Below are 15,934 nucleotides of genomic sequence, written 5' to 3' on the forward strand. Positions count from 1 at the left end.
AAAATGTAAAACACTACTATCTCAGGTCTTTTGCTTGTTCATTGTTTAGTGGAGTGTACAGGAGTTTGTCACACGTACATGTATGTGCACAAATACACTGCATGTATGCACAGTTGATGAATGTTACAGTTAATGAACTGAACTGAATCAACACTGAAGTGATTTGAGCTGAATATTGAGATTATTGGCTTGTTGGCCAAGCTGCTTCCCAGGCGATTTTGAATTTGTTACTATTGTGAAGCGGCTGTGAAACAATCTATATTGTAGCTTGTATGTACATTCAATATATATATATATATATATATATATATATATATATATATATATATATATATTGTGGCGAACAGGACGAGGCCGAGGCCCGTGAGAGAACAGTGCGAGGTCAATGGCGTGATTGATAATCAGCAACACCTGCGCGACGCACCGGTCTCGTATCTCACGGAGGAGCGGAAACATAAAGGAGGAGCGACGACTGTGAAGATCGAGAGAGGAAAAGGCCTGGAATTATTTTATGTTTTATGTGACAGCAGTCGTCCATGAGGGGCTGCTGTCTTTTACTTTCATTTTGTATTTGTTGGTTTATTTATAAAAGTCTTTAAATGTTCGCCGGTTCCCGCCTCCTTCTTCCCACAACAACGAACGGTAACGCTTCCTTTTACAGTCCTGTTACCCATGTACATACTATGTACTTATTATAGTAATTACAATTACTGGGTAATAACTAAGTACTAACCCTGAACCTACCCCTAAACCTACCCCTAACCCATGTACTTACCGTATATTAGCCAGTACTTTCTAGGGAAGTACACTGTACTGTAAAAGGAAGCGTTACCCAACGAACTGTGTTACATACCGGAATATAAATACATATAGTATATACACACACACACACACACACTGAATATGCATACATGCCAAGTCAGAAAGTCAACTTTATTTCTAAAGCGCTGTGTGTGTGTGTGTGTGTGTGTGTGTGTGTATGTGTGTGTATATATGTATCTATATGTAGTATATATATACTGTACTATATATATACACACACACACACATATATATATATATATCTAAATTCATACATATATGTATATATATATATATATATATATATATATATATACATACATACATACATATATGTAAATATGTATACTTATTTATATATATACTTAAATATATACACTGAACAAAATTATAAACGCAACACTTTTGTTTTTGCCCCCATTTTTCATGAGCTGAACTCAAAGATCTAAGACTTTTTCTATGTACACAAAAGGCCTATTTCTCTCAAATATTGTTCACAAATCTGTCTAAATCTGTGTTAGTGAGCACTTCTCCTCCACAGGTGTGGCATATCAAGATGCTGATTAGACAGCATGATTATTGCACAGGTATGCCTTAGGCTGGCCACAATAAAAGGCCACTCTAAAATGTGCAGTTTTACTGTATTGTCCTCATCGGGGTCTCGACCTGACTGCAGTTCGTCGTCATAACCGACTTGAGTGGGCAAATGCTCACATTAGATGGCGTCTGGCACTTTGGAGAGGTGTTCTCTTCACGGATGAATCCCGGTTTTCACTGTACAGGGCAGAAGGCAGACAGCGTGTATACTATAGTGTCGTGTGGGTGAGTGATTTGCTGATGTCAACGTTGTGGATCGAGTGGCCCATGGTGGCGGTGGGGTTATGGTATGCGCAGGCGTATGTTATGGACAACGAACACAGGTGCATTTTATTGATGGCATTTTGAATGCACAGAGATACCATGACGAGATCCTGAGGCCCATTGTTGTGCCATTCACCCCCAGTAAAACTGCACATTTTAGAGTGGCCTTTTATTGTGGACAGCCTAAGGCACACCTGTGCAACAATCATGCTGTCTAATCAGCATCTTGATATGGCACAACTGTGAGGTGGATGGATTATCTCGGCAAAGAAGTGCTCACTAACACAGATTTAGACAGATTTGTGAACAATATTTAAGAGAAATAGGCATTTTGTGTACATAGAAAAACTCTTAGATCTTTGAGTTCAGCTCATGAAAAATGGGGGCAAAAACAAAAGTGTTGCGTTTATAATTTTGTTCAGTGTATATATATATATATATATTTACACTATAAGCAGAAACTGAGTTTTGATTTCTATGTGATCAATTTATGTATAAGTCACACATGATCATTGGGTGTAGGTCAGTAAATGAGTGAGGCATGTAGAGAACTGTTTAGAGTTTTGCAAAAAAGTTTGTTTTTCAATTTCAAACTGAGTGTAAAGCGTATAATGTCCTTGCAGTTTTGCAGACTTGGTCTGAAGATTCGGTACATGAGTGAATAGTTTCACTGAGTGGGCCTCAAGTTCCACTTTTAATGTGTAAGCAATTTGAAAAAACTGTAACACACTGATTAGTCTAAATGGTCTAATCATACAGAGTAGTACAGTAATTTACCAATTTCAGGGATAATAGTCTGTTACATTTCAGTTCAGCCCTACATAATTATGGCATTTATTTAAAAATAATTGCTTTACAAACTTATTGTAACGTAAATGTTCTGTTTAAGTTTAGTTTTCATTGTTTCCTGTTCTGGCTTGCCTGTGTTCATTGTTCCCTTTGCTTATTAGTTTCTATGGTTCTAAATGAGTTAACACCTGTTCTGTTTTTCCCTTCATTATACTCCCTGCTTTTATAAACCCTTAGTTTCCTTTTTTAGTGTTTGGTCTCGTTTCAGTTTATGTGGTTGTGTTGCTCCCTGTTGTCTCCTGTTGCTCTATTATTGGATTAAAGTCTATTCTTCATTTGTGTTTCTTCGTTGTGTGTTTTATTACTACAGCCACATGTGACACTTATACTTTGTCAAAGTTTAATGGGAAAATATCCTCCGTCTCTTGACGTCATCCGTCTTTTTTAAAGCTGAGAAATCATTCATTTTTACATAGAATAAAGAAATGTGGATACTTTTTAACTTTAACACAAGTACATTTTTCATTAGATACTGGTCAATACACTTTCACTGTATGTTTTAAACCCTTGTTGTCCAGCTCAATTTGTGTCTTACTTCTTTATATTTGTGAGCAAGCTTCTCAGGGTCAACTTCCACCGGTGACAGCATGTCCTCATTTTCAGCCAAGTCAAACACCTCTATGGCACTAGGGTATGTGGGGCTCATCTCGTCTTCTTCATCTTCATCAGTGCCATAATCACCCGGCTAGAAGGGAAGGACAAGGGAACAGCCTTTTGTCACAAGTTTTAAACTTTTTTTTTTTTTAAATGTTCTGATAAACAAAAGAAAGATAAAGACTTTCAAGTCTGCTACTAAACGTGATAAAACACTCTTCCTTTCTTCACAGATATGGCAGCTGAAGTTCAATACCAGAACAATTTGATTGTATTAAGAACAACATGGCAGATATGTATCGCCAAAACTGTCAATGAATGTGGATGAAACTTTTACGAAATCATTCCACGTAGATATGGAATTCCGTGTGCACTAAACAGCATTGAAACATCTAATGAGTTATAATCCAACATGGAAAACTGCAAAGTGTACTGTACACTTTGCAGTTTTCCGTGTTGGATTATAACTCATTAGATGTTTCAATGCTGTTTAGTGCACACGGAATTCCATACCAATTGATCCACTGAGGCCCTGTTTACACCTGGTATCACCTGGTACACCTTAATCAGATCACAAGTAGATGAGGGAGACACATTCCCGTTTACACCTGGTATTTTAATCCGTCTCTTTTGTCCAGTTCCAACCACTTCTGTCCTGATTTCTTCGAGGGGAGGGTCTATGGGTAGGTAAATGTATGGGGGTTTTATTCAGATCTTTCGATTCAATTGACAAAATAAGCTCACACAATTTATACATGAACGTGCCCGGAGACAACAGGTGTTTACCAGGTGTAAATAGGGCCTAAGGGGATGACGTCTGACCCGCCTTAGCCGGGAAAGATCTGATTGGGTGGCTGATGATGATAAAGATAATGATTACTCTGGTATACTGCTACTCTGACATATAATGTTTAAGACTGTTTTTAATTAGTCAAACATTTCACACAAACCCTAAAGTATTTGAACTAAACAACTGTCCAAGTGTGCTTCAGCAAGCTGGTATTCTTTTACCTTTTATTTTACTTTTAATATACTTATCATCACTTATTTTACCATGAGTAGTAAAGTTATGCACAAGTACCTGATTACAGACTGTAAAAAAAAATCCAATACAACTTTTCTAGGCTCACACATCACACATTGTTCAAATAAAAGCAAGTACACAGACCTCTTCCTCATCACCCATGTAGTTGCCATATCGTTGCTCCATCATCTCCTGTTGCCAGCGCTCCTGTTCAAGGGTCTGCTGGATGAGCTGAGCAACTTCACTTTGCTCTCCCGGCTTCTCTCTCCCAATAATAAACCTAGGAACAGAGGTGTTTATTACGCACCTTGTGGTAATCTAAAGTCTTTATCTTTATCTGTTAGTGCTTGCGTATACTAGGCTGTGAGAGGAAGGTGTTCTCTTTCTTTCTACTTCAAATGTCTTTCTTCCTTTAAAGGGGTCATCATATACATTCTCATACTTTTTAAATCATTTTACTTTCTCCTGAGGTCCACTTACAGTGTAATAACCTTTAGAATTAAAAGGGCTGGTTTTTGTTCCTGTGCCTTTAAGATTACAGTCTACATGCCCTTTTGCATTCTCCAGAATCAGTAACCATCTGTAATTCAACAGCCTTGCATTACATAAAGACAATCTGCACTGAAATGTGTCACTGAAAACTGCAGCTGCTCATTTCTAATGCTATTTTATTTTATTTTTTTAAAGGATATGCAGAATGGCAGGTGACAATACAGATAGGTACAGCACAAGATTTGGCGGACATTATAAATAATTTTAATTAAATGTTCTTTTTTAATTGTGCCATTTAAAAGAGATCTTAAGACCATTTTCTTTTAAGGGGATTCAAATTATGAAAAGACCATATTTATAGTGATATGATGGTATGATGGCAACAAGATTTACTGTTGTTTACTTCTGATAAAGCACTTATAGATCCTTCTTTGCTGCTCTGTCTGCCCTCATTTATATTTATATTTATCCATCCTTAATTTCCTCCTTTTTTCCTACATTGTGTGTGTCTCTTCCCCCCAGTGTCTAGTTTAATATAACCCTCTCCTTGTTCTGGCCTCCCCCTGTTAACACTTATCTATCATAATGAAATGTACTATTCTTCTATTCTAAATACAAGCTTTGTAACACATCATAATTACAACTGTCACAATGACCCCCATTGGCTGAATGCTGAATGAACTAAGGAAAAGAGCAGGGAAAGATACATATTCCATCTAAGACTGCAATGAACCCACGTCATTCATTAAACGTGTAAAGAGCAAAAATTAGTATAAAGATTGTATCAAAATTGTTAATTTCACCATGTTATTGAGGTAGAAATTAGTAGTGTTCCCATAAGAAAGAGACCAAGCAAACATTACACACACAATACAGCTGTAGGCAATTGTAAAATATTATACAAGTCTAATGACAGTGAGCAACCTGCCCTGAATTCACACAATGCATAAAAATAAAGACTAAATACGATTAAAATCAAGCTGTCATGGAGTCAAATGTACAGACTATAATTACTTTGTATTTATTGCTGCCTTCAAATCTGTCTGGGAAGTTCCTACTTATGATTTCGGAAGATGTAATTATGATGTGATTTGTCCAAGTGATTTTGATTAGGGAATAAAGTATAAATGGGGCAATATAATATTTCTTACACATGAAGCTGTTTTAGCACCAATGGGACAAAATGAATAGCAAAGGATACACGTAAGATAAGTAAGTGATGCTTAATATATTCTTTATATATTATATTTTATAATTCTCAAGGTGCCACATGAACCTGGGTGTGCTCTTTGACACTAATCTTTCATTTGAAAGTCACGTGTCTAGTATCAAACCGCATTTTTCCATCTTAAAAATATATTTAAATTACGTCATATGCTCGCAATGACAAATGCGGAACAATTAGTTCATGCGTTCATGACACCAAGGCTAGATTATTGTTTAATTATGGGTGGTTGCCCTGCACGCTTAATAAACAAACTACAGCTGGTCCAAAATGCAGCAGCTAGAGTTCTTACCAGAACCAGGAAGTATGACCATATCAGCCCGGTTCTGTCAACACTGCATTGGCTCCCTATTAAACATTGTATACATTTTTAAATATTGCGGATTACTTACAAAGCACTAAATGGTTTAGCTCCCCAGTACTTGAGCAAACTCTTAACGCATTATAGTCCTTCACGTCTATTGCCATCTCAAAATTTCGGCCAGTTGATAATACCTAGAATATCAAAATTGACTGCTGGTGGTAGATCCTTTTCCTATTTAGCACCAAAACTTTGGAACAGTCTTCCAAACATTGTTCGGGAAGCAGACACACTCTGTCAGTTCAAATCTAGACTAAAAACACATCTCTTTGACCTAGCATACACATATCACTTTATAGACTTATAATTCAATGTTAGGCTGCATAGATTAGGTCAGCCGGAACCGGGAACACTTCCCATAAATCCTGATGTACTTGTTACATCATAAGAAGGATGGCGTCTACGCTAATATTAGTCTCTCTGTTTATCCCGATGTAGCGTCTGACTCTGGACCAATCAGACACAAACAAATTATTCATTATATTTAATGAATAATCCAGCAAACTCACTATCCAAACAAAGGTCTGTGAGACTTATCCCAAATCAAGCCAACACACTGGCAGAACTCGGTGTCCTGTTACAGTTTTACGACCCAAAAGAATGTGCAGGGAATTGCCTCCTAATTCTTGCTGAGAAGAAGAAATGAACCCTTTTAATCCTATATATTCTATATATATAACCATGTGATGAATGTCTTAACATGTATCTAATTTTCCATCTCATAATTTTCGTTTTATGTGGTTTGGCCTATGTCTTCATTCTCTCTTCTAAACTATTTTTGGTCTGAAACATGACTTGCATACTATGGTTAACCAAAATCATATGTGTAGCATGTTTCTCTATAAACTCCAATCTTCGTCCCCCATTTGTTAATTTACATTACATTTTGCTAACTTTATGATGCATTCGTATTATAAGAATCTTGAAGATTCTTTTCGTAAACACCCAATGAAATTAAACATTCAAATGCCCTGCTAGAAAACAAAGGGTCGTAAAAAGGGACGGCTTTGTATTGGCTCACGCACCTGCAGAGGGTGTAAAATCTTCACGCTTTAAAATTCACTGATCACAAGATTAGCTCGCTTGCGCTCTTAGCCTCTGGCTCTCTTACTCTCTTGGTCCTTCCTGAGAAGTCCTAATGTGAAGAATGCTGAACTAGAAGTCCCTCAAGGACCCCCAAGTTTGCGCCAGGCTGCGGCCTTGTCTTTCCATTCACCAAAGATCCTCTGACTCCCACTGGTTCTCTCTCATCAAGACCACATCAGCAAAGATCAACTGGAGCCTCAACAAATTGCATCGGCAGTTTAATGCAAATGGATGAGACATGCAAGTATCAAACTTAGTCTCATTATTTGATCCTTACCCCTTTTTAAGAAGGGCGTGTTAGAACTAAACTGATGGTTTGCTCAGGCTGTCGATCTGCTGAACATCAAACAATGCTATAACTTCTTGCTTTCCTGTATTCTGCTTCAGCTCTCTTTCCCTTGGTAAACTGTATGCATGTATGTATGTGTATGTTAGAGTAGTTTAAATGTTTTGTCTAGTTAATAAAGTCTTTTCATATAACATGTAAAATTGTCCGTGTCTCAAGCTCATATCTGGAGTCACTAATCATAGATCTTGACTACTTGCTCTTAGTAGTACTTAGTAAGAAAGACATTTCCCATTAATTTCTATTAATTAATTAATAACCAATATTGAGTGTTCACGGGATGAACTGAGTAATTGGTTGTAATGTTAATGTAGCTACATCAAGTTAACCCGAATAACTGATCCAAATATTCATAATCAATTATAACAAGTTATAATTGATTATTAATATTTCATAGAGCTAATTTGCTACACAGAGGTTTACCGCAGTCCGCCGGATCCAGGCCGTATCCGGATCTGATGAAGGACCTGCCTGGACATGACGACAACACAGTCCTGTAGTGTCAACTAGTCTCTCCCCTGTGAAGGCCTCCTTCCCTTCCCTTTACCTCTGTACAGATCAAACGTTGTCGGGATAATTCCGGTTCACGTGGCTCACGTCGCAGAAGCGATAAATAATTATTATTATAAAATGTTAAGGCCAGACAAGTAGTTTGTTTAGGGTTGGTTTGTAAAGGACTATACACCTCCGCACATATATATTCAAATGCGCATACCTATAGACTAAACACGTGATGCACATGTGCACGACGTCTGCGTTTTCGGGGGGGGGGGGGGGGGTGGGGGGGGTTCTCGTTTTTTGAGGTTTGCGCAGAGATAACCTTTTTTCTGAATTTTTCAAGGCTTTCACCATGGAATCTATTTCAGGGTTTGTGTTCTATAGCCACCAGGCACTGTTTTGTGTGGATGACTGGATTGTGTGTTTTCTGTTAGAACGGTGTCGTGTTAGCGGCCCCTAAGTTAATAACTAATGATCTTTGCAACGGAAGTGAATCAATCAAAACTAACTTTAACTAGACAATAACTTTATTCTAGAGCTGCTGTAAAGCCAAAACAATCTCTGTTACTGTAATTTCCTATCATCACTGTAAAGCTGCTTTGAAATAATCTATATTGTTAAAAGCGCTATATAAATTAAGGTGACTTGACTTGACTTGAGTCATAGGAAATGCAGTTTTGTCACGTAAATCTGTTTTCTGATAATCATGCTAATTACACTGTACTAATACAAACCAATTATACAGCCAACGTTCACAGTTAAAACTTAATTATGACCAATACCAATTACCAATCCCAATACCATGATTTTTTATTAACCGCCCAAATTTCCAGCCTTTCATACTGATAATTACAACATTATGGTGGTGTTCATGTGTGCTCGACTCATAAATACGAACCATTCCAACATTAATTTAAGTTATGATTAATTCAATATTTGTGCCTACAGCAATGGGTGATATTCAGTGTTTAATGCATTAAAATACAGTGGTGACTCAGACTAGAGGACATGGTAAATATAAAGGGTAAGAAACTGAAAAAATGGGTCTTAAATTAAATGAAACAATATCAGCAGGAAGGTGAAATGTCTATCGTAGTGGACTATATCCAGCTGGTCTTACCGAACTGTGCCAGATGTGTTTCTCAGGACAGAGGCAGCAAAACTTTGAGTTACACCAACCAGGCTTGTTCCATCCACCTCCACTATCAAATCATTCACCTGTATCCTGAAAGAGATGAAAGTGTGCAATGTGACTATTGTGGAATGAGTTTCAGTAATCAAGTCAAGAAATAACTATGATGCTGTGTGCAATATGCATAACATCTACCTGCCATCCCGATGAGCTGCCCCTCCCTCTGTGACGGTCTTGACGAATATGCCAAGCTTCTCCAATCCCATGTCAGCTCCAGCACCCATACCAATAATACTGATACCCAAACCCTCATTGTCTGTTAATGGACAACACAAAATGGAGAATTTAATCTTTAAAACATAGCGTACAATGGACTCAAAATGTACAAACTATAAATAAAACTAAATAAAATTGCATTCAATAACAAAATATCAAACCAAATCAGCAAATAAATTATTTTTGGTGTGACTTTTTAAGCAACTTGTTATCTAATGCGTACATAGCGTACAATGGCCTCAAAATGTTTTTGTACATTTAAGTCACACTTAAATGTACAAACTTTAAATACAACTAAATAAAATTGCATTCAATAACAAAATATCAAACCAAATCAGCAAATAAATTATTTTTGGTGTGACTTTTTAAGCAACTTGTTTTGCAATCATTTTTAGTTTATGTATGTAAGTTAGCCAGTTCATGTTCCACTCACATTTGAGAACAGTCTTTAAAACAGTATATCGATGATTTACCATCTCAAACCTAACAAACTTGTTTTTGTGAAAGACTTTAGATTGAAGTGTGCTTGTGTACTGTATACTATTTGCTTACACAATACACTACTGTATGTACTCAACCATCTAATGTATGCTTTTTTTCTAAGGGTAGATTTGGAATAGAACAGTCCTCACTTCTTTTTTTCAAGTACATCATCTGAGTACTCCTAGTATAATACATTGTGATCTATTTTTTGAGAGTGAGCACACTACTTGTACAAAATGGTTCAGAATAATAGAAGTATTGTGAAACGCACCTTCATTTCCTCTTTGATATTCTCTCTGTTGAGTGTTACTCTTTTGGCTACACTCCTAGTCTTTCATTTTCTCCTTAACACACTTTTATATGCTATATTGTGAATATAGTGGGTTTTGTTAATCACAAAGTCCAGTAAAGTGATTATAATTTACAATACAGCATGGCTTTGAGTGTCTTACTGATTTGATAAAACTTTTATTATTATCACTACAACACCATGCATACAATTTTAAGAACACAATTTTCCATTGAAACATTTTGTGCCCGGAGGTCTATAATCATTTAGTTCTTTTAATACTTTTAAATTCAACATACTATTCACTAAATTTTTTTTATCTAACCAGCTACATAATGTCACCACTGTTTTATGACTTTAAAAGGTGAATTCCTTTTAAAGGTGAGCTTCACTATGCCATACTCTCTCCAAGGGGGAAAGCACTTTGAGTAGTCAGAAAGGTGCAAGTATTACTGTCTCAAATGTGCATTTGGAACACCCTACACAAATGTCATCGCTTTTTTATTTGAATTGGAATGTTACATATCAGTAAATTTGTATTTAAAATCCCAGATAAGATCTTAAATGGCCTTACTAGCCCTTTCATTACCTTTCTCCAGTTCAACGGGGAACAGGTCCAGCCTTTCCACACGTTTCTCCAGCTCATACTCAGCAGAAGCAGCCATGGGGTCCACATCATCATTCCTCCTGTCATAGTCCTCATTGGAATAGGTTGTGAACACCTAAAAATTGTATCATACATTAATGACCACTCATTTTGTTGCAGTATCGCATCATTCCGAAAAGTAATAGCCCACCTCTGCAAGCTGCAGAATTTGTGAGTGCATTTAGAGAATTACACAAATTATGCAACTTAATACTTAGTGTTAGTAGCCCGTTCACAGAAATAATGATAACTATAAAGATAACTATAATGATAACTATATTAGAGTCCACACCAATGCACAATATTGTTCTCTTTATTGTAAGCATGCGCTGCAGTTGTCGCCTGCCACTTTAAATGCTCAAGCTCTTTAAAGCTGTATGAATTCTGATTGATTAGCGTTCATCAGCTGGAAACAATGTTTGTGAAAATAATTTAAAATATATAGTTTCTGTGCCTTTATCAATATAGTTGCAGTGTGGACTCTGCTATTCTTTTAGATTCAGAACAATTTTTAAAACTATATCTTTATCGTTATTATTATAGTTATTGTCCTTGGTGTGAACGGGCCCTCATGGGTTTGTTCAAATCAGAGAAGCTCTCTCCAAGTTAATAATTAATATGTTTGTGGGCATGTAAGGAGTATAAGTCAACAACTGCCACCTTTTTTAGCCATCAGTATTAATGCATCCATATTTTTCTCTGTTTCTCAGCAACATCAGACTGTCCTAAAATCTTAGGCTCCAAATATTATAAACAAGAATTTGCAAATTCGCAACAGCTCTCTTTAGTAGTTTTCTGGCAGGTCATTTTTCGAGCCCACTGATTGGATTCAAATACAGGTCTATTGCTGTTTACCAAAATAACTCTTAAGTGTTGCATGCAGTTTGATTGTAAACATAATTTTATCTACTCATGCACTGACAGTGGAATTGAAGTGGCTCTCTATTGAAAGCAAAGCTGTGTGGGCAGAGCAGGTGTGCCCACTTCACAGCAGCTCTTGAGGCTTCACTGCTAGTTTTATATAATCTTTTTAACGTGGGTGCAGCCTGTGCCAACTTAACCTGGCCTGAACACACATGCACACCGCCAAAATGCTGTTTTCAGAGTCTCATTCTGCTTCCTAGTCCCCTATTTTATAGGGGAGCAAGATTTTTATTTTCCCACCTAAAGTGATTGTAACCGAGGGAGATGGAGTGCCAGGGTGGTGCAGTCCATATAGGCTGTGAATGCTCTTCATACCTAAGCCATTTGAGAGAATGAGTTCATGTATTTGCTAATTAATATTAACACTATTAATGACAATAAATTCCCTTGTTATTTGAGGTGTAACATAAAGCTTACATAATAAAATGTTGGTAATGCGTATGTAACTGTCCATCATTTTGCCAAACAACTGTAATTTTCTTCAAATTTGCCAGTTACGGATGGTTTCAGGTAAGCAGATCCACAACAGCTTTTGCGCCTACACTCTGTTGTTAGGCATCAACATTGTTCTGCGTTCTCATTGGTTTGCTGGCATATGTGGGATTTCATGCGCAAGGAAAGCTGTCCGCCACAAATTGTTTGCCCAAGTGAAGAAATGTGCTGTTGAAGCTGAAAATCACTAAATTAAATTTTGAAAGAGCCATAGCTGAAACAATTTTCATAGTATTTAAAATGTGATGAATTTTATTTTAGCAAATGACAATAAGAAACAAGAAATCCGTTTCAGTCTGCTAGCAAGAGAAAAATGTGAAATAGTAATAATTGGATAAAAAAAATTATTCTGCCATGTAATACAGTTTATTAGCCATACTGCAGGCTGTTTACAGTTACCAGTCATTTAGAATATGTGTTTTATAATTATATGGTGGCAGTCAAATCAGATGCGATGTTACACCTAATTCCTACTTGTTCTTAATCCTCACAAGTGCACTTTTCACACTTTCCTTTAGTTTAATTTGAAAGCTCAAATTATGTTGTCCAATCATACAGTTTTTATTGTTATCACAGGTCCCTCTGCATCCACTTCACAATACTTGCATGTCATTCACTTCAGGGGTTTCAAATGTATACCATCTGTTACATTGGTCATTTAGTGATTTATATTGTAATACAGATAGATTGTGGATCATGGTGCTGTGATCTAGTTTTGCATATCGAAGAAAATCTTCAAAAGAAAGATTTCACCTGACCCTTTTTTACATGTTCCTGGTCTTATTATGCATTATTCATCCGTACCTGTTATTCCAAAAGACAAGTGGTTTCGAAAATGGATTGATGTTATTCCAAAGAAACAAAAATGGATCTGGTTTTAAAACTTTTAAAATGGGCTGATTTTAAAACAGCACTTTAAGGTATCATAGACACATTCCCAACTGTTTTAAAATGTAAGCAGAATAATTATGCAGTCTTTCTTAAGGTGTCTTCTTTTGGCCAAGGACTGCAATTATCCTTCACAGAGAAGGCAACACCAAAATGCCTTTCAAGAAGCTCAGTGGAAAAATCAAAACCAAAGAGAATTTTAAAGAGATTATAAATATACTCGTATTTCATTCAACCCTAAATGTATTGTTAAACAATAATTTGCACCATGTTTGTAAGTGATATTCTGAAATTAGTTTCCTGTTGGGCTGACATCACCAAGCCCATTTTTTCATCCACCTGTCATATAAAGACTATTTTCAGAATACAATAAATATCCCAGTGAATAAAATCAAGTCCTACCCTACTTTTTTCTCCTTGAATTTCCTGTTTCATTCAGAAATAAATCACATTACGGAAGTAAACTGTTTTTTCCTGTTATGTAATAAAACTAAAATAATACCAGACAGTCTTTATTCCCCAGACAACCACCACCATCCTAAATCCTCATCCCTCAATTTCACCCACTCATGTCCTGCCACAAGCATCCCGCTGTTAGCAGCCCAGCCCACATTAAACACAACCCCTGAGAGAAAAATTGTGCTTTACTCCCAACTGTGCTAAAATTCCACCTGCACCTCTTCCCCACTAGCAAAACACCCTCTGATGCATCACATACACCAGCTAAGACTAGCTACCATTGCCATATGATTCAGTTAGACTGTGTGGCTGGGATTTTTTGTGGTGCTTGATGGACACAAACATCGGATTAAAGAGGGGGAGGATGGAAAGAGAGAGAGAGAGAGAGAGAGAGAGAGAGAGAGAGAGAGAGAGAGAGAGAGAGAGAGAGAGAGAGAGAGAGAGAGAGAGAGAGAGAGAGAGAGAGAGAGAGAGAGAGAGAGAGACAGTGGTGTTCCAGTTGTGTGAGAGTGCCAGTAGGTCATATCTCTTAACAGATGGTCAGGGATACCCCTCCTCCGCTCAAACTGTCCCATCCTGGCTCTGCTGCCCTACTAAAGGTATGCATGACAATAATTTTACAGTAAAACCCATTATACGAATTGCTGTTTCTTGTTGCATGAATCCTTATGAAACTTGTCAATACGTCATGGTTATATTTCAACAACTACTCCTTATTGTGCCTGATGAAGACCTGATGGTCGAAACGTTGCCTTGCTAATAAATTCTTTGGAGCAGCTTTTTCAGTGTGCGGACTTCACACTTAAACACCTTCCCACCACCACCAATAAATAAATTACATTGTACAAAAAAAAAAAGAAGTAAAATATATATTTCTTTCAGCTCACTGTAATGTGAAAGTCTCAATCTCATTACAATTCTATATATAAATTTATTTTAGTTTTACATCACAATAATGAGGGGGGGGGGGGTGCTTAATTATGATGCAAAAATATGGCTGCTGAAACACTTCAACACTTCAAGATCATACGACGCAAAACACAATATGAGAAGTTCTGACAGGAAAACCCATGTAAGGAATAGTGCTAATTGTCAGTTGGAAAATCATAAACCCAAAAAACCTGGTTGAAAAAGTTGTTGCCCACAACCACTGGCATTTTCTACTCTACTCTGCTTGAGGTCAGGAACAAGAGAGTTGCAGTAAGATTGGTTCCGTTCCAGTTGACAGGAATAGACTGCTGAGCATTAAAAGCACTCTGTGTTTCAGCTAACACATTAGGCAGAGGTTTTCCAGAGTTTTTTTTTCTTCCCTTTCTCTTCAAACACTCCTGTTACAAAATCGTACTCTTCTAGCTATTAGTACATAAATTTAGATTTAAAAAAAATTTACATACGCTAAACATAAAATAAAATAACATTTTGTTGCTAGGGATGGCGCTAACAAAGCCAAGGTAATGGGTTCGATTCCCAGGGAATGCATGAACGAATATTAAAGCGATGTTTAATAGTTAAATATTACTAAGCGATGTCACGCGTTTTTTAGGCCAAAACATTTTTTGTCACATACAGTAAACATCTCCTCACTAACCGCTGGCTGCCTGTCCCCTGAACACACTGTAAAGAAACGCGATCTCTGTAGACAGCCCAGGCTCCACAAACAGCAACAAAAACAAACTGGGCTAAAGCCCAATTTATACTTCTGCGTCGACCTCCCGCCGTAGCTACGTCGTAGGCTGTGTGTAGCGCTTCGGCGTACCCTGACGTGCACCTCTCCAAAAATGTAACAGCGCGTCAATTCTACGCGGACGCAAGCGCTGTGATTGGTCTGCTAGAACCCCTCCCTCAGGTTTCACATGTTCCCTCTGCGTGCATAAACGCGGACAACGACGCAGAAGTATAAATTAAAACCAACGCGTAGTCTACAGCGTAAAGGCTCCGGCGTAGGTCCGACGCAGAAGTATAAATCAGCCTTAAGCCCAATTTATACTTCTGCGTCGACCTCCCGCCGTAGCTACGTCGTAGGCTGTGTGTAGCGCTTCGGCGTACCCTGACGTGCACCTCTCCAAAAATGTAACAACGCGTCAATTCTACGCGTACCGCAAGCGCTGTGATTGGTCCGCTAGAACCGCTCCCCGGGTTTCACATGCTCCCTCTGCATGTGTAATAAATCAAGGCGGACAACGACGCAGATGTATAAATGAAAACCAA

General features: G+C 37.5%; 1 protein-coding gene across 2 annotated transcripts in view; it reads right to left on the minus strand.

Annotated features, from left to right (window-relative positions):
* The window catches only part of ppp1r9bb (protein phosphatase 1, regulatory subunit 9Bb), a 32,712-nt gene that overhangs the window by 2,733 nt on the left and 14,045 nt on the right, over window positions 1–15,934 (minus strand). Inside the window, exons 2-6 of one of the 2 annotated variants that reach the window (XM_056245804.1) lie at window positions 10,907–11,039; window positions 9,465–9,585; window positions 9,258–9,362; window positions 4,273–4,409; window positions 3,047–3,192 (exon numbers count right to left, since the gene is read on the minus strand). In XM_056245804.1, the coding sequence (XP_056101779.1) occupies window positions 3,047–3,192; window positions 4,273–4,409; window positions 9,258–9,362; window positions 9,465–9,585; window positions 10,907–11,039 (642 nt within the window). Of the gene's footprint in view, window positions 1–3,046; window positions 3,197–4,272; window positions 4,410–9,257; window positions 9,363–9,464; window positions 9,586–10,906; window positions 11,040–15,934 lie in introns of both variants that reach the window. The other variant, XM_056245803.1, reaches the window with a different exon arrangement.

Source organism: Rhinichthys klamathensis, unplaced genomic scaffold (assembly GCF_029890125.1).
Source record: "Rhinichthys klamathensis goyatoka isolate OS25496 unplaced genomic scaffold, OSU_Roscu_1.1 h1tg000035l_1, whole genome shotgun sequence".
In the NCBI taxonomy this organism is placed as follows: Eukaryota; Metazoa; Chordata; class Actinopteri; order Cypriniformes; family Leuciscidae; genus Rhinichthys; species Rhinichthys klamathensis.